General features: G+C 45.9%; 1 protein-coding gene across 2 annotated transcripts in view; it reads right to left on the minus strand.

Annotated features, from left to right (window-relative positions):
- Positions 1-11863: 11863 nt before the first annotated feature.
- LOC126547703 (nose resistant to fluoxetine protein 6-like) overlaps positions 11864-24329 on the minus strand; it is a 149285-nt gene continuing 136819 nt past the window's right edge. The window contains exons 14-15 of one of the 2 annotated variants that reach the window (XM_055063324.2): positions 17097-17239; positions 11864-15981 (exon numbers count right to left, since the gene is read on the minus strand). In XM_055063324.2, the coding sequence (XP_054919299.1) occupies positions 15691-15981; positions 17097-17239 (434 nt within the window). In that variant the 3' untranslated portion in view covers positions 11864-15690. The remainder of the gene's footprint in view (positions 15982-17096; positions 17240-24329) is intronic. The other variant, XM_055063325.2, reaches the window with a different exon arrangement.

The following is a 24329-nucleotide window of genomic DNA, read 5'->3' on the forward strand; positions in this document are numbered from 1 at the left end:
GGCTCACCCACTTCTGCTGTTTGTGCAGGTTGGTCCTCAGTGCACTAATTGTTCCTACCGAAGTGACATCAGATTTTTGGTTATCCTGCCATGCCCTCGCAGGTTTTGTTGCATTCTTATTGACTGTTGGTCCATGATGTTGTTATTAGTGTCAGAAGATATAGAAGAAAATCCCGGGCCTAAATCGGGCGAGCTACTGCAAACAATTACAGAGAGTCAGGTGGCGATTGATCGCCGACTATGCTCAATGAGCGAGAACGTCGTGCAGTTAAACACAATAACAGATCGACTGACTGAATTTATTGTCATGATACAGGGAATGAACAAGAAAATTGGACACCTTGAGGCTACAGTTCGGCACCAGGCTGAAAAATGGATCGAGTATTGAAACCTCAGCCGGCGTAACAACTTGTTGGTTTTTGGAATCTCGGAGCAAAGCGGTGATTCAGAGGCGAACTTGAGGGCAGCTGTCGTTGATGAACTGTTTCATGAAAAACTGGGGGTTCAAGTTAAAACTGTAGAAAGAATTCATCGCATTGGCAAAAAAAGCAGTAAACGACCGAGACCAGTTAATAAGAAGTTTTATGATACCAGAGCAAAGGAGCAGATACTGAAGAACTGCAAAAAACTTAAAGAAAAATCAGTTAGTATCAGCAATGATTATGCAAATGAAACAGTAGATGTGCGACGGAAGTTGTGGGCGAGCGCTTCTACCGAAAGGGTGAAGGGCGCGAAGGTACTTTTAATCGACGACAAGCTCAAGGTAAACGATAAGGTTTACCCATGGGACCCCGAAAACAACGCACGTCTACCTCTAAGCCACCGACATAAGAACAAGCACCGCGCACAAGGGGCAGATGACATGCATGATGATTCTGGTCCCTCAGGCAGTCCCAGCGATTCTCCGTGCACTTCAACCCTCTCATAGCTCCGAATCTTGTCGCTGAATGCACGCAGTATTGTTAATAAGGTAACTGAGTTAGAATACATGTTGTTGACGGGGACCCCTCATGTGCTAGTGGTAAGCGAAACATGGCTGAACAGCAATGTACCTAGTCACTGTATAGTGCCAGCAAACTACCAAATGTTTTGATGGGATAGAGACACTCGCGGTGGAGGCGTTGCGATTATTGTTAAACAGCACATTTATGTTGTAATGATTGAATGTACTATCCCTGAGAGACTGTGGTGCAAAATTACTTACGCGAACACTGTATATCTTGTTGGTGCAGTATATAGGCTACCTGCCACTGCAGCCGAGTTTTTGGATAAGCTGAATGATTTGGATCATTTGAACCGTAACACCAGACTAATAATGACCGGGGGCTTTTATCTACCTAATATTAACTGGGACAGTTTACTACATGGGCACGTAAAAATTTCTAGCAGCGAAAAGCTGCTTCAAATAATGATCTCACACAATCTAAAGCAAATCGTGAAAGAAAACACGAAATCTCGGTCATTGTTGGACTTGGTGTTTCTTTCGAATAAAATAGGTGACTATACAGTATCTGTGGAAGATGGTCTATCAGATCATAAAATGGTTCTTGTACACATAGTGTCTAGCGCAGGCCCTCATTCTCAGCCGTATATACCTGTGCAAGTTAAGGACTATAGTCGGGCAGCCGACACATCTATTCTCGATTTCTTAGAATTGTCATTTGACCAGTTTGAATTTGTCTGCGATTGTGAATCGGTTGACGAACTATGGCAGCGCCTCAAGAAAATCATAAGATATTGCGATGATAGTTTCATCCCAACTCGATTAAAAATATAAAACGACGGAACCCTTGGATTAATTGACATATCATTCATATTAAGCGCAAAATAAAGCGCTTACGCAAAAGGCAGGGTATCTCCGCTGAAGTGTTGAAATTGCGAAGGGCATTCAAAACGGCTCTGAAGGAATCAAAGGAGCGGTTCTTTAACCAAATATTAAATACCTTTGTGAAAAAATTACCTCAAAAATTCTGGCTTTATCTGAATGACAAAAAAGAACAAATAACCAAGATCCATGTTAACAATGCAATAGTAACGCAAAAAGCAAATATTGCGAGTCATTTTAATAATTTCTTCCAATCAGTTTTCTCAGCACCTAGCAGCAATTGCGCAGGCGCTTTCTGCCGTCTTCCTTTTCATGTGGGATGGAAAATCTTGTCACTCAAGCACGCGTATTTAACCAACTGCTACTTCTACATTCTAAGAAGGCTAGCGGGCCGGCTGGAATGCCAACCCAATTTCTAAAGCGATAGGTGGAGTGGGTGTCATTTTTCTTAAATATAATCTTTGTGAAGTCATTGCAAACTCACTTGTTGCCACAAGACTGGCGTTGCGCAGTCATAACTCCTGTTTTTTAAAAGCGGTAACCGATTGCTAATAAATAACTATCGCCCATTTTCCCTGACTAGCGTCTGTTGTAGTCTTAGAGCATCTCATAAGTAAACATATTCTCGTTTTTCTTGAAAATAACGACTTTTTTATCAGCACCAACATGGTTTCCGAAAGGGACTGTCTACAGTAACCCAGCTCATAGAAACTATTCTTGATTTTAATTCACCTATAGGCGCCCAAGAGCAAATTGGCGTCATTTGCGTAGACTTTGCGAAAGCCTTCAACAAAGTTTCGCACAATAAATTACTTTTCGAGTTACATAAAGTAGGAATAAATGACACTATTCTAAAATGGATTGAAGCCTACCTACAGAATCGCAGGCAGGTTGTGCGTGTGGACGAGTGCTTGTCTCCTCCGTTAGAAGTGCTTTCTGGTGTCTCCCAGGGGTCTGTTTTTACCCCGTTGCTGTTCTTGGTTTATATTAATGACATTACAGAGATTGTCGAGTTTCCTGTGGAATGGAAGCTTTTTGCTGACGATTGTTTAATTTATTCTACGGTAACACACATTGACGACCAAATGAGAATAACCGGGTCCTTTATTCCCTTCATCTTTGGTGTGAAAAATGGGACATGGAAATCAATTACAACAAATTGACTTTTCCACATGTTATTAACAAAAAAAGTTTGGCGCGATTCTTTTATATAACATTGCAAGTAACAAACTTAGAAACGTAGATAGATTCAAGTATTTAGGGGTCACAATTTCACATAATTTAGACTGGCGTAAACATATCGATAACCTGTGCTCGACGGCTTCACAAAAACTGTATTCACTGAAGAAAAAGCTGGAACATGCAACGAAGGATGCTAAATTAATTGCTTGTAAAACTCTCATACGTCCATCTTTAGAATACGCTTGTATTTTCTGGAGCTCCCACCAAAAAGTTTTATTAGACAAACTAAAAGAATTCAGAGAATGACTGCTCGTTTTATTTCTTCAAGGTAATGAAGGACGGACTCGGTAACAACAATTCTGCGTTCGTGTGGGCTTCAGTTGCTGGAAACCCGAAGGAAGAAAGGCAGACTTAAGATTTTTTTTCAGACACTTCAAAGGCTCTTGAAGATAAAAAAGGAAAAATACACCCAGTCTCCTGCAAAACGTAGCGAGTGAATAAAGCACAGCAGAGCGGTCAAGCTTTATAACACACGTGCTGATGGTTTTCGTTACTCTTTTTTCCTGGATGTAATCGAAATGTGGATTGCCTTACCTGCTGTTATTGTAGATCTGACAGATGTGCATAAATTTGAATGCTCGATTGATATTTTGTATCGTGGGCACCCAACATGATGCTATGAAATGTCAAATGTGCTTGTGTTCTACTATTTTCCCTCCCTGTAACAACACTCAAGCGAGGGTTAATAGTATCAATAAAAAAAAAGAAGAAGAGATGGCTGCAAACACTGGCAGCCCGAGAACAGCTGGCAGTACGTCCAGAGCCGGCCCTAAACGATTCATTTTATTACTGCAGGTGCGTCAATACGTCACTACTTTTTCATGTGGTGCTACGGGCGACGAATATTCTTCGGCACGAGACAGTTCGTGGGTGTGACAGCTTTACTGGAAATACAGATAACTGTTCCGGTTCTTCGTGACTTCGGTTCGCAGAGCAAGGTGTTGCCCTGATTTACCCACACCGTCATCCTCCCTTTAAAAGGGCGTCACTTTCAAGCAGGAAACACTGTCAACAAGTGCAGTTGGAGGCACGCTCAAAGCCGGCACTAAACTATTCATTTGTTACTGCAGGTGAGCTGGTTTTGCTATCACCGCAATTCTGTACCCCTCTTGTGCCGCTGACTGCAAAACTGTCCTTTGATTGTGCGACTGTGTGTGTGCATTTTTGTACTCTTCTGTGATGAAGGAAAAGAAGTGTATTCAGTGTATAGGTAGTTTTTCTGATGAGGACCGATATATGGAGCGCTCTAGCTGTGCATCGTTATATTACCTCGGACATGAGTGCTCGGGTGTGGCTGAAGGCACTTTTTCATCCATGGGCGCGTAAAGGCGAGAAAAGTGGCGATGCAAAACATGCAGATCAGTGGATGCACCCCAAGGTAGTTCTAGTCACTTTACAGCCATTGCTGAAAAGCTATCGTTGCTGGATTCCATTCGCGAGCAAGTCGAGTCTCTTTCCTTGATTCCCTCTAAGATAGACGAGTTGCAGCGCCTGAAGTCTGTGATCGTAGCATGCAGTGAATACAAAAATGGAATAAATAGATGACTGGGTTAAATGCCTGTCAAATAAAGATGATTGCTTGCTGCAAGCATCAGCAACTCGTGACAAAAACGTATCTGCATTGTCGTAGAGAGCGGCGATACTTAAGGATCACGTCGCTTCACAAGCAGCTATTATTGAAAGCCTTCGAAGTGAAATAAACGCCTCTGAGCAGTATAGTAGGTTCTCAAACCTCGAAATTCATAGATTATCCCAAAGTCCCAGCGAGAACTTGACTGCTGCTGTCTCCGGACTGGCCCCTCAGCTGGACATTGACTCATTCCTTTCAGGTCTCGTCGTAGCCTTATGCTGGTTGCTTGGGCAGGGCAAGAAACCAGCGGCAATTCTGGTGCGCTTTCTTTCGGCAGACATACGGGACAGCTAGCTGAAAAAGCGGAAATTATTTATGCTTTGGCGCAGGAAAATGAGCCCTCGATTTTCTTTGTCAAAAACTTGACAAAATAGAACATAGAACATAGTCTGAGGCTAAGAAAGTGAATTTCAAGTTCGTGTTGGTGAAACATGGCAAAATTTAGGCTCGGAAGAGGGAGGGTGACCCTATTATGCGTATAATCGGTCCTTCTGACTTGACTGAGCTAGCCTGACAGCTTATTTTTATTTTTATTTTTCTGCTTTGTCTATTGTAGTTTTGTCTTTGTTTCATGGCTGTGTTCGAACAATTCCGTGATCTTCCTTCTCTCTCTAATATCTTTCAAAAGTTGGCGGAAGTACTTTCCCTGTTTTTTCATGTAAACGTGCTCAGTATTCGTAAGCAGTGAAATTAATTTGTTTCCAAGTTAGGGCTGTGCGTGACAAAGTTGATGTTTTCTCAACTTAAATCAGTATTGGGCAAGAGCATATTAGTCTGTTTTCGCTCCAAGGTTGCCACATTCATTTTTGTTTACGCGAAAAGATGGGCGTGGTGGTGAAATTGCTGTATCTATAAAGGATTGCTGGATTTCGAGTCCTCTGACCATAAACTTTACAACTGTTGAATCGGTAGCGCTTCGTACTCACACATATTATCTTGCCATTTACTTTGCTTGCTATATATATGCCTCCAAACCAAAGCGTCAGAAAGTTTGTGCATGAGTTACGTCTACTTACTTTTCTGTCTGGTCAAGTATGCATGATAGGTGACGTTAACATTGGCGTGCTGAAGAAAGAACAGGACATCGTAGATGAATACCTGAATAGGCTTGCTGACCTTGAGATCAAACTTCCGTTATCAACCTTCCAACACGTGTCGAAGTTTTGGGCGCATCAGTCGCGTCTTCATGTCTAGATCACAGGAATGTCCGTAACAAGGACGACCAGGTCTGTCCGTTTATTATTGAGCAAAAGCTTTCCGACCACTTTGTGTGGTGTACTTTTTTATCGTCACAGCATATTACCGTCCAGAAATCAATACCAGAAATAGAGGTGGTTGATAACAGAAAGCTTGACTTGTCGCTAGAGCATTACGATTGGCGATCTTTCCTTGCGGAAGTTCCCGCAAGTAAACTGTATGAATCTTTTACTGGTGTCTACGCACAGACAATGCACACATGTAAAAGGGTGGTAGTCATCAGACAACGAAAACCGGGTTGCCCACTGATAAATGGAAATGTTTTATCCGTGATAGCAGAAAAAGAATCGGTTTGGGTGCGTTACCGTTGTTCCCCTAAAAATAAGTTTCTTCGTGCAGCTTATGACTCGCAATAAAGTTACTGCCGTGCTTAGAGGTGGAAGACGAAAACACTTTCAAAATAAGTTTCCTGAATCTATGAAAAATACAAGTAAGGTTAGGTCAGTTGTTACTGAATTAAGGGGTCCTCCCCTTTAAGATGTGTATGAAACCATTGCTAAAAATTTTGGACCTCCGTCTATTCTTCTAGCGGACTAATTTAATCATGTTTCTCCTTTCCTGCAATAAATTTATCTGCTAATACGACCAGTCACCTTGTGCCGCAATCGGCGGCGGAGACTGCTTTTCTGCCGGAGTGCAAAGAAGATGATATTCATTACATCCTATTCAACTTAAAACAGTGCAAGTCAGTGGGATTAGATGGCGTGTGTGCGGACGTTTTTCGCAGAAACTTTGAGGCCCCGAAGAATGTTCTGTTAGAAATCATAAACGACATCATAAAAAAAAAAATTACCGACGATTACGTTACTTCCTAATGCGAAATTTGAGCGCAGCAAATAAGCTGTTTCACCTTTTCGATAGATTGAGGCAAAGAAATCGAGCAACACATGTATGCGCTATCACAGAATTTTTTTTTTTTATTTTTCACACGTATTCCTTTAACAAAGACTCCATTAACAGTTCTTGACAGTCATGAAGGAAGCTTTGTGGTCGGAGAAATAGACTGATATATGTTCGACTTGGTACACCAATGCTTGATTCTCAAAGACGAGATCTATACAAGTGCCTCGCGAGGTTGTCACAGCCGTGGGACGCGTTACGAGCGAGAGGAACGGGATGTTCTCCCGCATAAGTGTTAGGAAATTGCTGTTTGTCTTTATGTCAAGCCGCCACCGATCTGGCTCTCTGATTGCCACCGCACAGGGCGAACGGCAGCGGCAATTTCGGCTCGGGCGGTGCACATATACAGATCCGCCGCCACCGATCTGGCTCTCTGATTGCCACCGCACAGGGGTTGCATTGGAGGAGGAGCGAAGAAAGGAATTAAGTTCGAGCCGGCGCTTTGACAACCGGAGACTCGCAGGAAGACGGGGGAGGGGGGCGGCGTGTACACCCAGCGGCAAACGATGGGGGCAGAAGCGCGGGCAGCAAGCGGACAACACGATAAAGGGAGGAGGGAAGAGATAGCAGCGACTGACTGATGCCGCTGACGCCGATAGTGAGTCAACCCCAGCTGCGGAGTTGGTTTCAGGGACAACGCCGCCGATGCCGACACAAACAATATGATACCCTCGCTTCCGCAGCGCTAAGAAGCAGGTCTAGCCGTGGGAAGGTGATCACGTATTCGTCGACGTGCCGGGGCCTACGTGAAATAACCGGCGCGTCGGCAACTGAAGAGCACCCTATCCGCCACACAAGAACAGGGGGGGGGGGACCCTTTCCTCCTCTTTCTGCATGGCGGCGACGGTGTTCTATGCAGTCACGTTATCTTGACTCTCTAGCGGCGTCAGCGGCATCCAGCGGTATCAGTCGGTCGCTGCTAGCGCTGGGGGGATGAAAGGGGGGCGGAGCTGGTTACGAGGCCGACGACAACGCCGACGACGACGCGAAACCCAGGAACGGACGCCAAAGAGCTGCGCTCTAAAACACAAATCATGCTACCTGGCGTCAAGGAAGTTCTTGTAGTTCCTCTTTGCTAAAGCGGACAGGTTAATTCTGTCGCAAACTATAGACCTATTTCCATACTTTTGTGCACTGCTCTGATACTTGAAAATCACATTTTTCATGTAATGCAAAGCTTCGTTGATGCACAGTATCTCCTATCGCCCAACCAATATGGATTTACCTCCGGGTGCGGCGCTATGTTAGCGTTAGGTTAACTAACTGATTTCCTGAATAATGCTCTTGAAAACAGCGAATTTGATTGCGCATTATTTTTAGATCTTTCAAAAAAATTTTATTCCGTGCACCATGATGTTCTACTTTGTAAACTTCGTACCTATGGTTTCCGAGGGCCTTTCTTATTTTTCCTTGAGAAAAATTTGCATGGTCCATCTCACGTTGTACGCGTAGTAATCGGAAATATTAAAAGTAGGCCCACACAGTTGTCCAGTGGAGTTCCTCAGGGATCAATTTAAGCACCCCTTTTAACTTATATGTTAACGATCTCACTCAATCTATTCTTCATTGCCGAGTTTTTCAGTAGGTTGACGCGACTCTTCTAGTTATCATCATTCTAATTATGATCAGCCGTAACCGAACTACAAATTGAGGCTGTAAATGTCATGAGTTGGTACTGTAATAACTTAATTTCTATCAATCAAAATTAAACTAAACTCGTATGTTTCCACAATCCCCTGAAACGTACTCCTGTCCTTATTCTTTTGTTTCGTCATTCTCCTCAGTGTAATAATTGTACCAGTTCTCCTACTCTATACAATTCAAGTGTCAAATATCTGGGTGTTCGTTTTGATTCCAGCATCTCTTGGGACCACCATTTGGCTAACGTTTGGGAACAGCTGCGCAAAATAGTGTGGCTGCTATACTCTATCAAAGCATTATGACCACTTTATGGAAGGGTAATGATAGCCCAAGCATTGGGATACAGTGTGCTGCGCTATGGAATTTGTTCTTTTTACTATTGTTCGGCGCTTTTGGCGCAGTGAGGTTCACTGCTTACTAAAATCTAATTCTTGCCATGATGTGTGGTGTTCCACTTCCCAACTATTCTACTCCGTAGAATTCTACACGTATGCCTCCGTTCAGGTTGTTATTTAAAGAAAGTAATACTCTGACGTATCTGTGGAATAATTAAATTTTCCTCCCATATATCCCTGCTCGAACCTTGCGTCCACGAGATCATTTCATCTTGCACAGAGTGCGGACTGGATGTGGGGAACGTGTTCGTGCTTTCTATGTTCCAAGCGTTCTGAATGAGCTCCCAATTAGTGTGTTCTCTTTAGGCAGTGGGAAAGACGTAAAGTCTGTTATCTTTTATTTGTATGCTTGACCTTTTTTTTCTTCCTACTTAGTTCAGTTACTTTCGCGAAAGCGACAGTCGCGCATGCTCTGACTTGTCCCTTGCTGCCGGGCACTGCCCCACAAGCCATCTGTTGGCTTGGGCAGGCCCCTATTTGTACCCTGTAAATACACAGATAAAGAATCTATTTACTAGTAGTATCAGTATCTCGTTGCATTCGCGAAAGGTAAGGGCATTCCGTTTTCTCTCCGCTCTAAGACCTTGTTCATTGATTCAAAGAGGTACATTTTTGATGCCGCCTCAAATAGTGTCAAAGAGGTAGTGTAGCAGTTACATAAATACAAACAGAAAAATAAATCATAGACTTGGTCCAGAAATAGCGCTTTGCTTTCTATAATAGACACGAACATGCGCAGTTTCCTGACGAAGCGCGAATTGGTGTCCGACATGGTCTTATCAACCGGTAGCGCCATACCTTTACCAACTGAAACGTGGCTGAGCAGCGACGTTACTGAGAGTGAACTTTTTACAGACTTGCCCGGTTTCTGTCTCTCTCGTAACGACCACGCAGGAACCCGTGGCGGCAGTGTACTAGTCGCAGTTCGCAAGAAGTTGCGAACTATGCTCGCTAATTACCATTACGTCAGATCTTGAAATGTTATGGGTGATTATCCGTACCTCTCCAAAAAAAAAAAAAAGATAAGTGCTACATGGCGCGCGATCGGAGATCGAGATGGGAGAAAGCGAATTCCGCTGTCGCTTTCGTATCTAGAAACTAACTGTGCGTTGGTTTTGTGGCGAACTCGACCCCATCATCGGGTGCCAACGTGTTGGTGGAATGTTGTTGTTGCCTCTTGAAAAGCGCCTGCCACTGTTCCCGTAATTTATTTTCTTTTTTGTAGCTGTGCGCGACGTCACCTAGCGACCACGCCAATCAACTAGTAGTTATAAATTGTAGTAGTAATACGTATTACTATTTGAAAAGGTGTTTAGGCTTGAGAAGAAAAAGTACATTTTTTATATAAAGATTTTATACATTGGAAGGAACCCGCCGTGGTTGCTCAGTGGCTATGGTGTTGGATGCTGAGTACGAGGTCACGGGATCGAATCCCGGCCACGGCGGCCGCATTTCGATGGGGGCGAAACGCGAAAACACCCGTGGGTACTTAGATTTAGGTGCACGTTGAAGAACCCCAGGTGGCTGAAATTTCCGGAGACCTCCACTATGGCGTGCCTGATAATCAGAAAGTGGTTTTCGCGCGTAAAACCCTATGAAAATACATTGGAATGCCAGAATCATTTCGTTTTCTAGTATATTGTCTGCAAGCAGGCGAAAAACGAGGCACGTAACCTTTCGGTGAGTTCACCGCATGCCAAATGACTGCTCCCTCCCACCTGTTCTCACAAATTTTCCATACTGCCCACTTTGAGATGTTGCAGCAACTGAACAGAACGCGTTTCGAACAAAGATCTCCGATCATGCCCTTTGGTGTCTGTGAAGACCCCCCCCCCCCCCCCCCCCCATTACCACTTCTGATTTTTGTTATCAACTTAACAACTTCATAAGCGAACTAGTAACAGCCCGTCCAAACGCGCGAATCCTGCTTTTCAGTGATTTTAACTTCCTGCAGGTAGGCTGGCGTAACGCAGAATTACTCTCGGTATCCGGACACACAGAGAACACGATGTTAAAACTTATTCTTCAGCGAGTTCTTTGATACGTATTGAGGTCATTCTAACGTGAAGAAACACAGAAAAAATCATCGCGCCTTCCAGTCTGTGAAGATGGTCGAACAGCGAATCTCTGTTAGTTACACCGAGTGTTACACCATGAAAGTCAAACTTGGCAAGCAGTTTACATTGTAAATATTTTGTTTCACCATTCTTTCACCTTATTTTCGCTTTTACGTGCTTCGCTTGGTGAGCATGCTTTAGGAGTGCTTTTTCTTTTTGCGGTTCTCCCAGTATTCTTCTCTTTTTTTTTTTTTTGCGCTGCCGTTTAAACTCGGCATCTCTGGCACGCAGCTCAGGGTCAGCCCTACAAGAGCCCGTTCACGAGCCAACTCTCGGTGACGCTCGCGGTAGCCAGCTTCTTCCTCAGGAGTACGCACTACTTGTGGTCTTCCCATAGTTGCAGCTGGGATGGAATATGCGGAACCACTAATGCAAAACTCCCTACACTCGGCGCAACATTCACCACTGCAGATGCGAGCACTGCAATCGTTTTGACGACTGGTTGGATTGGTTTAACAATTGATGTGGCTGCCCGCACTTCTTGCTGGCGCAAGAAGCGCCGTCAGCCACGCGCTCCTAGTATCCCGCTTCAATTGTTGGGCAGTGTTCGTTGGCCGCAAATCTCCTGCAAGATTCCACCATTTCTTTCTTTCGCGGCAGGGTGGAACCAATCGTCGATCAATTCGATGTCGATCAAGCTCGATCGTCAAAAATGCACCGTGTGACAACCGTATCACATTCGCGTACAATATAGCATTCTCACAGGGCCAAAGGGGTCACTCCAACCCCTTTTCCCTGTTGAGCTCTTCTTTTCCTCTGCCGCTAGGTCACGTGGCCCCTTTTATGTGAAGTCGACAACGACGGCACAGGGTCCGTATAACAGGTTCGCTGTATAAGAAGAGGACAGGACACCACGGGCGCTAACTCACAAATGGTTTATTGGGTCACTGCGGAAAAGGAAAATATATATATACACAGTATAGCGCATGCGTACAGCGTCTTCTTAACAAACAAAAAGATAATTAAAAAAGGCGTGTCTCGCTACCAAATAAGCAGATCGACGTGTTGTTGACGCAATCCGTGCCTCTTTTTTTAATGTGATAAGCTTCCAAGCTTCACGAGCAGTAGTATCCCTTCTTCTGCCCAGAGTACTGAGCTCACGCAGCCGTACTTCACATTTGCAGGCCAGTCAAAGCGCAGGCAAATGCGCATTGCCTCTGTTAATGATCGACAATTTCTACCTCCCGTGCTCGTTCTTTAGCTCACCTCCCAGTTTGACCTATATGGGCCTTCCCGCATGACAGCGGTATCATATAATCGAAGCCAGGAACTGAGGGGGGGGGGGGTGCGTAGTGTTCTGCAGGTGTCCACCTAATGAACCATACAGTTTCATATAATAATTAATAGAGGGAACTCTGGCGCTAGTGTCTAAGGGAGCTGAAGTGAGAGCGGTTGGACCAGCATGGCAATTATGGGAAGTCCGTGGATTTGCCTAAACGTCGGCCTTCTGCCTTCAAATGGCTTTGTTTATTACACGCTTTATCTGCCTTCATTGTCGTAAATTTCAGAGCAATCTATAGTCTTCAAAGTGCAGAAGTATCTGCGAACACACGCAATTGCTTCTAATTGCAACAGTTCATTTTGTCGAGGTGGCCAAATCAAAACGCACAAAGCGTCTCAAGGCAATCGCTTGCCACCGAGAAATTAATAAGGGTGTTCTAAGCCGCTTGTCGATGCATGCGCCCGTTGCGTAATGGTTTTAATGTCGGGCTTCTGTATTAGAAATTCTATCCTGGAATCGTGCCATCGGACAGCTTGAATAATGTTTAATTACTCATTACACAGTATATTGTTGAAAATGACGAATTTACACGGTTGCAGAGTCGTTTGAAGCCATAGGCTGAAATTTAGGGAAATCCATCATCATCATCATCACCATCAACATCATAATCATCAGCATCAGCATCGTCATAATCATCATCATCATCCTATTTTAGGTCCACTGCAGAACGAAGGCCTCTCCCTGAGATCTCGAATTGACCCTGTCCTGCGTCAACTGATTCCAACTTGCGCCTGCGAATGTTTTAATTTCATCGCCCCACCTAGTGTTCTGCCGTCCTCGACATCGTTTTTCTTCTCTTGGTGCCCGTTCTGTAACCCTAATGGTCCACCGGTTATCTAACCTACACATTACATGACCTGCCCAGCTCGATTTCTTTCCCTTAATGTCAGTTAGAATATCGGCTATCCCCGTGTGCTCTCTGATCCACACCGCTCTCTTCCTGTCTCTTAACGTTACGCCTATCATTCTTCGTGTGAGAACTCTTCTTATGTGAGGACGGGTCTGGCGACTGTAGTGTATGATTAAAAGAAGACTTCAAATCTTGCACGACTAGTTTAAATATAGTAAGCGATAAGGTACCGGTGAGGCGAATGGCGAAGCGATTCGCTTGGAATTTAACTTTACATATATCTTTGTCTCAGGGCTATACCTTTGCCACGCACCTTCAAAACGACCATCAAGCGACAGTTTTCAACGCTGCGGTAACACTTTGTTCCTGTAGCGCCATTTGCGGCATCCGTGCTCTACAGAGAGCAAGCCTGAAGTCAGTACAACAGAGCGGAGAGTGGCAGTGGAGTCATCAATACCAACCGCCTGTGTTGAAAAAAAAGAAGGGGGGCGTAATTATCTGCGTCGTCCTTCCCAATAGGAGAGTCGTGTAGACGTGCGGGCGCGGTGGTGAATGAACGCCTTCAGAAGGTCAGACGGTCTACTCGAACCTATAGAGCTGCAATTTTATGTGTTTTCGCTTTTGTGATGTCCAGAGCAAGGCAAGGGCGTGTCACCTGCAGTTGAATGGCAGCAGAGGAAAATACGCCCCGTCAAGCCCAGGCCAACGGAGCCTTCAACGCTGTTTACTTCGTATGAGTTGACAGCATAGAGAAGTGCTTTGAGGGATTTTGGCAAACTTGGATTGGAGGCGTGGGAAACCAGCTGATGAAGCGAAGGCCAGAAGATCTCGATGTATCCGCGAGAAAATTGCAAGCTTGATTCCCTTCCTTCATATGAGCGCTTGAATGGTGTGGAAGTCGCCTAATCCAAAAATGACGCGCATTCTACTACGATAGCAGCTATGGGCTCTTTGCTCGCTTGAAATGGAATTGAGAACAGATACACCGAGAAATGGACGACATTGCAGTAGCGTGCGTTCTATGTTGCACCAGATGCGGAACACTTATACCGAAAAAAGAAAAGTTGTTGGCGCCGTTCTTTTGCATCTCGTGTGGCGCGCTTGCACGAACGCTACCCGCGTCTGTCCTCGACGAGCCGTGTGTTTCTGGCGCTTACTAGTGATCAAACTCTGCCCCTATAGAGGAGGCAAGTAAACACATGTTAAGCCAAAGCTAGCGCACAAACGTCAGGGATACAGTAAAGCTGCAGAGATATTGTTTTTCCTCTTATGACAGCGTCACAAACTGTCCCCTAGCGCATTTTCAGGTTTTGTCTAATCCTAACATGTCAGACCAAAGTGCGGGAAGATAAACAAGTGGCAGAAAAAAAGAAAGAAAGAGAAGTATGTTAAAAAAAATTGTGGGGTTTTACGTACCAAAAGCACGATCTGATTATCGGGCACGCCGTAGTGGAGGACTCCAGAAATTTGGACCACATGAGGTTCTTTAACCTGCGCCTAAATGTAAGTATGCTGGCGTTTCCAGATTTCGCCCCCACTGAAATGCGGCCGCCGTTGCCAGGATTCTATCCTGCGGCCTCGTGCTTAGCAGCCCAACACCATAGCCACTAAGCAACCATGGCGGGTAAGAAATATCTCAAGAAATACGTTACGTTAGTGGTCTTTTCTTTTGTGAAGCAGTGGATGGGATCAGCAGATAACGGTGCAACAAGCTGTAGATTGACCACTATTCGTACAGCACAGGCCAAGTGAATGGAGAGCCGAGAAGTATAGCGTAAACAACACAGTAGCCAAGAGTAGTATGCGTCGACGTCGGGTAAACGAACACCACCACAAGCCGGAGGCACGGACGCTGCACATGGCCAACGCCTTCTAGAGTATACCCACCATGTTGACTGGAGCCGGCGACATTGACTGACCACTTTCGCAGACACTTTCGCTAAAGAGACCCTGTGAAGCATCCCTGCCTTCTCCTCCTCCGATGAAACAGCTATCGCACAGAGCCATAAGTTGCGTTGAATGTAGCGCGACCAGCACACGGACAAAGATGACGAACAGGACACACACACACCTCGGTGTCAGTGCGCTGATTGCGCTTCACTGAACACCTTCACGAAGAACGCCAAATGACAGCATAGAGTTAACACATCGTAGGAGCCAAGAAAATTAACATTGTGTGCCACTTCATTTCCATATTTGAGCATTCAGCCAACTTCGAGATAAAGGTACAAGAGGAGCACGACACCTCGATCGAACATGTATATGAGAAGTGTACGTTCATAGATGTAAGTTATTTTGCTTGTTATTCACAATGAAATTGTTAAAACTGCCCTGACACATGTAGTACCATCATCACTTTTCACATACAGAAACTACAGGAGGCCAATCTTACAGATACATCGACAAGGGCACATTCCTCGAAGGCCCTTCAGCGTCCAATGATGGGAAAACAAAGCATCTTTGCTGTGCCCAGAGAGCGTGTATAGAATAGACTTGGTGATTTGGGAAACTAAGAGCTCTTGTCAGAAATTAGCGGCCTCTGGTACTGATGTTATAGATGAGAGCTTGTGGGCCTACCCTTATCGTTATGCGAACCATTTAAGACCTCCGTGCCGCTGCTGTTCTGCACGACATTGGAATCTCGTAACGTCGGGACCACTTGCGACTTCATTTCCTCAGCATCATTGGCATTCGGAACTTCGTCCTTGAGTTCCTTCTTTTTTGTCGCACGTCGAGCCTCGAAGATGAGTTTGTCCAGTCTACCCGTTGGAGCCTCGCAGAAAATGAACATGAAGTAGCTGAGTAGGAAGCTCCAAACGAGTATGGTGAAGAAGAACGAAACCTGCAAGAATAACAGGATAGACAACAGTACGTGAGAAAATAAAGACGATTAAACATACAGTTAAAAAAACTTTGTTAATAAACCGTTTATTCAAACAGCCCCTTCCATGCCGCCTGTAAGCCTTTTTACAAGAAAAGAGTATATGTCCTGTGCACAACACACGTAAAACAGGCGAGGAATGAATTTCATACCTTTGCGTCACATATTGTCAACAGCCGAGCAAGTGTGAAATTTTTGTAGCACATTCCGCACTGGTAGGCCTGATGAACGTCAGTTTTGAGTTTGATAATTTATATTGACTATGGCATAGAGAGCCCCGTCAAACGCGAGCATTCCTGCTCAAACGGACAAACGTACTGCCCAGCTACAACTCTCTGAACGCCGCGCGTGAGACAATATTTGGCTCATGCGTGGCGCAACAGCGGCACCATCGGCACCATCAGCGCCCGCAATCCATGCATGGTAAGGTGCGTGGGTAGTCTGGTTGCAAAATTATATGTGATCACATGTTTTTGCAACACAGGTATCAGCAAGTTGCCCCTTCTGAAACTTTTTAAAGACGTTTCACGTTAACAAAAAAGAGGGTGTGCTTCTCCTGTTTGTTACACAGGGTGTCTTGTTTCCTCAGCTGGCCGAAATATTAAACGAGTGCTTCTATATAAAAGTATCACGTAATGCAATTCTGAGCATTGTATTAATGCCGGAGAATATAGTAAACGCGTCGGGCTTAGCAAAAAGGAAAAAAAAAAAACAGGTTGGCTCAGCTCCTCTGTGTAGTGCAGCAAAAGCTGTGGGCGCCGCCTGCAAACTATAAAAGCAGACGAGAACTAGCGTTCCTTTATTGTTCGCCTGCAGTCTCTCTGTGCGTGACGCTGACTGAATGAATACGCCACCGAAGCGTTAGTCGTGCACAATGGGTGATACGCTCCTCCCTTCTCTGGAAAACGCAGCCGGCTCTCGTCGCCAATCGGCTGACACCAGCCTTAGCTGTAGATCTTAGCTGCAGAGCGCGGAGTCAGTGTGTGGGTTGTATCAGATGCGTATTTTACACGAATAATTAAGATACTACTACCGAACCGTGGTATATGAGGCTGTTTTTGCCCTTGTTCACTTACAATGACGAAATGCGAATAGTGCATCCGTTCCCGCGATATGTACATCGTGAGCTGTGCGAAGGGCAAGTGGACGATGTACACGCCGAAGGCCAGCCTGCTGAGGGGCGTGAATGCACTCCATGACAGGAACGTGCACAGGAAGCCTGCGTGATCAGAAAAACAAAATATAAACAAACTCTCCACAGACCTGACTAAAGCTTTGGCACTCGTGGTTCATAGCTGCTACTTTAGGCTTGTTGTTCTTTACAACGAATCCTTGTTACCCAAGCTCACAAGATATAAAACTTACGTAATAATAAGTTATACTGAATTGAATTTAATTCTGGGGTTTTACGTGCCAAAACCACGATTTGATGATGCACGCCGTAGTGGGGGACCCACGATTGATTTTGAGCATCACGGGATCGTTAACGTGCTCCCAGTGCACGGGACACGGGCGTTCTTGCATTTCGCCCCCATAGAAACGAGGCTTTCGCGGCCGGGATTCGACCGCGCGACCTCGCGCTTAGCAGCGCAACACCATAGCTGTTAAGCCACCACGGTAGTCAAGTTATACTCGGCACTTTTTTTATTGTGATAGCAATTATATGGACAATCCAATCGCTTTTCGCCGTGCGGTTCCTTATAAAGTCCAAGGGCGATAAAATCATCGCGGCGCGGCGCGCCGTATGCTGTATGAGTGAGTGAAAGCGCGCGAGGGTGAGTCGGCGATGGCGGCTCAATCACAGAACACCTATACAAACTTGCTCAATCTCGCGCACGAAAGGGAGGAAGTCGGGGAGCAAACGCACCGCCTTCCGTCGCGCACAAGGCTCCGGGGTCGGGTAGAGAGGGGGGAGGGCGCGTTCTAATCTCGGCGGCTCGTGCGGCCGCGCGCGCCCACCCGGCCGCTGTATCTTGAAAGCAATCTGCGATGGGCAGAGTCCGCCGCGCGCTGTGTTTCTGCGGCGAGAGGCAGCGGCGAAGGTCAATTCGCTCGCTGCTGCTGCCACGCTTCCTCACTCCAGCGTTTTCACAGCGAGTTTCTGCAGTCATCGAATGAGATGTGTTCATGTTTGCTTGTGCGTGCATCACACCACGCTTGTTAATTTGGCTAGCATGCCTATGTTTACAAGTTTATACTGCCGATAAAGCTACTATCCTTACTTCGTAATATCTGTCCACTAATTTGCTATCGCAATCGATGCTTTTCCTTTAGGAGGAAACTGACATTTTTTTATGTGCTTGTGCTTTGTTATTACTGCATATGCCAGCGAGTATAGATTTACGCGCTGCTTCTGGAGTAGTAGTCAGTAGAATACGCGGAGCAGTCGTAAGGCACCAAGAAGAAGCAGGCATCTCGCTTTTTTTCCCCATTTGTTTCCTACCATAGCCGCAGCGGATTACTGACACCAGGAATCGTCAAGCCGCAAATACAGTCTATTGTACTGGAACTAATCGACTGCGGCGTCATTTTCCCAGTGAAGCACGGCGGCACAATATTTCATTGTTATAGAGAACGGGCGCAGCGTACCTATGAAAGGCGCTCTGCAAGCACGTCGTGAGTATTCAGAAGTTGAGGGGGCTAATAAAAAAAAAAAACTAGAAAATAATGACAAAGCTTCCTCACGCAAATTACAGGGATGAATTTAACCGAAGCTGCATACTAATTATAATTTACATAAGCGAGTTTTCTGAAACACAACGTGAAAGCTTGTTGCTGCCCTCGGCTAACGCTAAAGGAAGAGAAGAGAAACCAGGAAAAGGAAAACCTTGGTTCGGCGTGAAGCGGGTTATAGCATAGCAGTAGACTATAGTTGTAACTCATACCCTATTCAGGTGCAGTGACGCTCGAGCAATAACAACGGGAAGGAACAGTTGTAAGGAAATGCGCCTGGCCTTCGTGACATTAAAAGAATAAATAAATAAATAAAATGAGTGATGACCTCCAGAGAACCGGGACAAATTATCGTCGCCTCGTTTACATCCTGATCAGCGTGTACACCCCTGTGGCGGCAGGCGACCATCATCAAAAGGAAGTCGTCCTTACTCGACGTGGTTTGAATAATGAATACAGCTTTACCATCGCAAGGAAGCGCCCACAGAAGCGCGGCCCTTGGCTCCTACTTCTGCCCACGCGCACTCAAAGAGCACGTCTGCTCTCGTGAAAACCATGCAGCGTTGTCGAAGCTAAAATTGGCGTCAGCCGGTCAGGATTGAACGGGCTGCATCCTGGGCATATTTAGAAAGGTTGGTGACTGATGCATTGGCGTTCCAGTTACGTTTGTGCTTGAGTGCATAAACGACATTTTGTTAAGAAAGTAACTGGAACGCCAATGCATTTCCCCGAAGTGTTCGCGAATTATTGTCTCGAAACTGCTTTCATCCTGAGAATTCCTTCCAAGTGGATCCACCTTGCGAGCTCTACGGCTAGAATATGTAAATTGAAATATGAGCCTAAGGTGGTTAGTTAAAAACTAATTAGTGAATTTTTGTTAATTAGTCCATTATGCATTTAAAATTTCTTGCAAGTAATGTCCGCCTCTTCGAGTATACCAGCTCATGAACTAGAATTGTGCTATCTGCCACAGGAAACCTTTAAAAACTTCTGAAAGTGTTCGCTGAAACACCCGGTATAGCCTTCACATACTTAATAAGTGACAAGAATAATAAATGTTCCGGAAACGACAAACGACAAAGCCGAACTCACAATCAACGCATGGCACGTGCGATGTGCTGAGCTACTGCGATGGCTGCCCATCCATACACTAGTCTTGTGCGTAGTGTAGATGTATTGATAGCCTAGCTCTGGGAGGTTTAGCGAGCGCCATGGCAGAAAAGTGGAACGCCCACCAGTCCGCCGTTATATGACGAAGAGCATCGCATGCGTGAAGCATGTTTCACCCGATACGAGTTTCATCGCACCGGAAGAACGATTTCGATCGCATGTAATGAAAATCACAGTATCAGGTGTGGAGCCCACACTCTGCGACTGCGACAAAGCGGTTGTTCGCAAGCCCTCGATCGCACCGACTTTTCGTCGAAAAATTCAGAGCGCTATTTCGCGTTTTTTTTTTGTGTGAAATGGCGTCTGTCGCTCATCAAGCGCTCATCAGCGCACGTGAAAATAGGCAGATACTCCCTAATGCGAAATTTGAGCGCAGCTCCATACGCATTTTCAATTCGCGATATATTGGCTGGCGCGGACAATCTGTTGCATGCGGCAAGTTCCAAACGGAGCGAAGTGTGGCGTATCTGCCTCGCTAATCGGGAGATCACGAGAAGCAACGCGTGGGTGACGCGTAGGTGCGATTCACAGCCCCCGCCGCAGAGAGATCTCCGCTCATGCAGCAGTTTGTTTCCATAGAGACGATGCGCGCCACTCTGGCGTCATTTCGTAGTCATCATCGCCGCACAGCCCATCTTGTGCCGCCCTACGCTTTTCTTCTCACGCTTTCGTTTCATCAACGACGAGAGCGGCCCTTCTTTGCAGGGAAGCCGTGCCACCAGCGCTAGCGGCGATAACACCCCATGGAACGCCACACCAAGCCTTGCTCATAGCCGCCCGCCATCGCCCCTTGCATGAACAGTGATCCACTTTACACACGCTTGTACCTCTAAATGACCTCAGCAACTGACGCGGCGGACGAGCGCAGCACTCCCCACCTTACGGCACTCGACATATTAGACGCATAAGACGTATTACTACATCAACGCGTTCAGCCACATACCGTCATTGCTGCCTCTATAATTAAAATATCAAGCAACTTGCGAGATATACAAAGACAGCATGACATTTACGTATGGGAATCATTTTTTTTATTTTAGCCGAGTACTGTACTAGGCGAGTGGGTGCATAGATAATAAAGGTAATGTGGCACCCAATGTAAAATAGTATACGGAAGAAAAGGGAGACGGAAGAAAGAACGCCAGACGTTTTTTTTTTTGCCATTCTTTCTGCCACCTCCTTTTTCTTCAGTGTGTTAATCGGCATTGCGCCGCAATACCTTCATTCTTTTTACTAGACTGTAAGATGCAGCTGCTTGCTGATTTATTCCATGGTGTGATTTAATGGCATGTGTGTGCCGACTCCATAAAATTTTACTCAGCCGAACTTTCTCCGGCTCATATTCACCAAAATTCCACTCAGCCAGGGTCACACGAACTCTGCCTCATGGTTCGCTCCAAGACTTAGTGAGCGCAGTCGAGTTCATGACGCTACATTACATGACATTTAAACTTATGACCTGCGCGGGGCATAAGCAAACATTGCATAGGTATCTCTGTTGCATCGGATGAAAATAAGGAATGTAGTTGACATTGCAGTTAGATTTGTAGAGTTTGACTGTTGCATGAACAATTCGCCTCATATCGATTCTAACAAATGCATGCAACCTGCATCATATTTTTTGCAGATACTGTTGGCTATCATGGCCATTACTGGGTGGCCACATCTTGTACATTTCAACACGAGTCGGTTAAATGACGGCGGTGCAATATATCAAATAACGCTTACATTACTGCAAGTACAATAATCACAACATGACACAAACACAAGAGCATAAGATGAACACGAATGCTGAATACATGTAGAGGCCGAATCGCCCTTAGGCCGAGTTGTTCACCATCTATTGCAAAAAAAAAAAAAAGCACGGACCGACACAGCAATGAGACCACCGATTGGCATGCCGCTTGTCGGATCAATGGGCTATAGGCGAAACAGATGTGGAACCTAGCATTTACCACGAGGTAGGAGCTACGGACGCTCGCGCAATCCGCAGCTGGCCACTTATCGACTCCAGACAAGTGTGTTCAGTCTGTACTTGTACTTAGGACCACTTTTATTGTCTATATTGTCGCGAGAGGAAAGGGGAGAGACGTACACCGGCAGCGAACGGCGCCTTTACTGAAACGACCACAGAAACCAACCTGGTTTAAGTCATCTTCTACCCACAATAAGTTCAATATTGGGCGCCTGATCTAATGATGATGTTTATGAAATGAACCTGTAAAACACGCGTTGTAATGGGCGCCGTGTCTAATGATGATGATTATTGAATGAGCATGTAAAACACGCGTGACAATATTGCCTCCCCTGAAAATGCATCGTCCCAATGCTAAAACAAGAATGAGTCAGGTTAGAAAAAAAGTCCAGTGGACAAGAAAATAAACTATGGACAGAAGCATATCAGTAGTGTCAACACGAGAGTACAGAAAAGGTAAGTCATCACGAGTAATAGGGCTACGTGCATAATTTTGGCCACAGGCACAAGAACCACAAGAACCGGCGGGAGCACCGTGAAAAGTCTGCTGGGATCACTCTTGTTGACATCGTTAAGACATTGTAAAAATACGTGTGGACCAAAGTAACGGTGTAGGAGTTTTTCGGAGCGACCTCGTTTACATATAGGACTCCACAGCCAGATGTGATCGCCAAGGCTGTACATGACGTCCCTGTGGTGAAGGCTGTAACAGTGGGCATCATATCTTTGATTAAATTATGGGGTTTTACGTTCCAAAACGACTTCCTGATTATGAGGCACGCCGTAGTGGAGGTCTCCGGAAATTTCGACCACCTGGGGTTCTTTAACGTGCACCTAAATCTAAGTACACGGGGGTTTTCGCATTTCGCCCCCATCGAAATGCAGCCGCCGTGGCCGGGATTCGATCCCGCGACCTCGTGCTCAGCAGCCCAACACCATAGCAACTGAGCAACCACGGCGGGTGCATCATAACTTTGCTTACGATGAATACGTAGTCGCGCAAGCTGACGAGATTCTTCTGCCAGTTCGGCGAAGGAGTCCGCGTCCGGGAGAGCAGGTGTGCATGTGTCAGGCAATAGCATTGCATCCAAGGTAGTGGTAACTTCGCGTCCGTACAGTAGGCGAAAAGGGCTAAATCCTGTGGTTTCCTGAAGCGCCGTATTGCAAGCGAATGTGATGAATGGAAGCACATAGTCCCAGTTCTTGTGGTCATCGGCGACGTACGTGGACAGCATGTCAGCTATTGCCTTGTTTAAGCGCTCACTTAGCCGGTTTACGGATTGTACGCAGTAGCTTTTCGGTGCGCAGTGCCACTTCGTTACATGACTTCGTGCACAAGCTGTGCTGTAAAGGCTGTGCCGCAATCCGCGATGACTACGGCTGGCGCGCCATGGCGGAGAACGATGTTATGAAAGAAGAATAACGCAATGTCGGAGGCGGTGGCTGCCTTGGTTTCTCAGTACCGAGTAAGATAGTCGGTGGTGACCACAATCCATCGGTTCGCAGCAGAAGACATCGGAAATGGACCGAGTAAGTCCATACTAACCTGTTCAAAGGGAACCTTTGGAGGAATAACGGGCTGGAGAAAACGGGCTGGTCGCATAGGCGGAATCTTGTGGCGTTGACAATCACGGCACGTCTTCACATAGTGCTTCGCAGTCTTCGGTATTTTAATCCAGTAGTACTCCTGGCGAATTCCGATCAATGTGCGCGTAAAGCCCAAATGGCCAGAAGAAGGGTCGTCGTGACAAGCGCGTAGGATCTCCTTGCGGAGCCCTGAGGAAACAACAAGGAGGTAGCTGGTGTCATTTGATTGGAAATTGTACTTGTATAGTACTTCGGTACGGACGCAAAACGATTTCACGGGACTTGCGAATTCTCGAGGAGATAATGATGTGCGCCCCTCAAGGTAAGGGATGAGTGGTCGCAGTAGTAAATCTTCTCGTTGCTATTGGGCTATTTCAGGCACTGCCAGAGCAGCTAGAAAACCACAGTCCTCTTCGAGATCGATGCTGCCCGCGCCGATGGGAGAGCAAGACAGACAGTCCGTGTCGCTATGTTTCTGTCACGACATGTGCACTATCGTTACATCAAACTCTTGCAATCGAAGACTCAATCGAGCTGAGCGTCCTGGAGGATCTATTATATTCGCCAGCAAACAAAGAGAATGGTCGGCCGTACAGGTAAGGTAAAACTTCGTGATGGCTCACACGACGTTTAAGCACTCCTTTTCGGTAGTATAATAGTTTCTCACCGCAGACGATAAAGTGGGGCTGGCGTACGCAAGAACTTCTTCGGCACTTTGTTGTAGCTGAACAAGAACAGCACCTATAGCAACGTTGCTTGCATCCGTGTGTAGTTCTGTGCCGGCATCCGCGTCAGAGTGGCCCAGGATTGGAGGTGACGGGAGGCGGGTCTGGAGCTTGCGAAAGGCGTCTTGCGGTTCTTGCTCCCAAACAAAAGGGGCGTCGTCCTTCGTAAGTCAAGTTAG

This window comes from Dermacentor andersoni, chromosome 1, assembly GCF_023375885.2.
Source record: "Dermacentor andersoni chromosome 1, qqDerAnde1_hic_scaffold, whole genome shotgun sequence".
Taxonomy (NCBI): Eukaryota; Metazoa; Arthropoda; class Arachnida; order Ixodida; family Ixodidae; genus Dermacentor; species Dermacentor andersoni.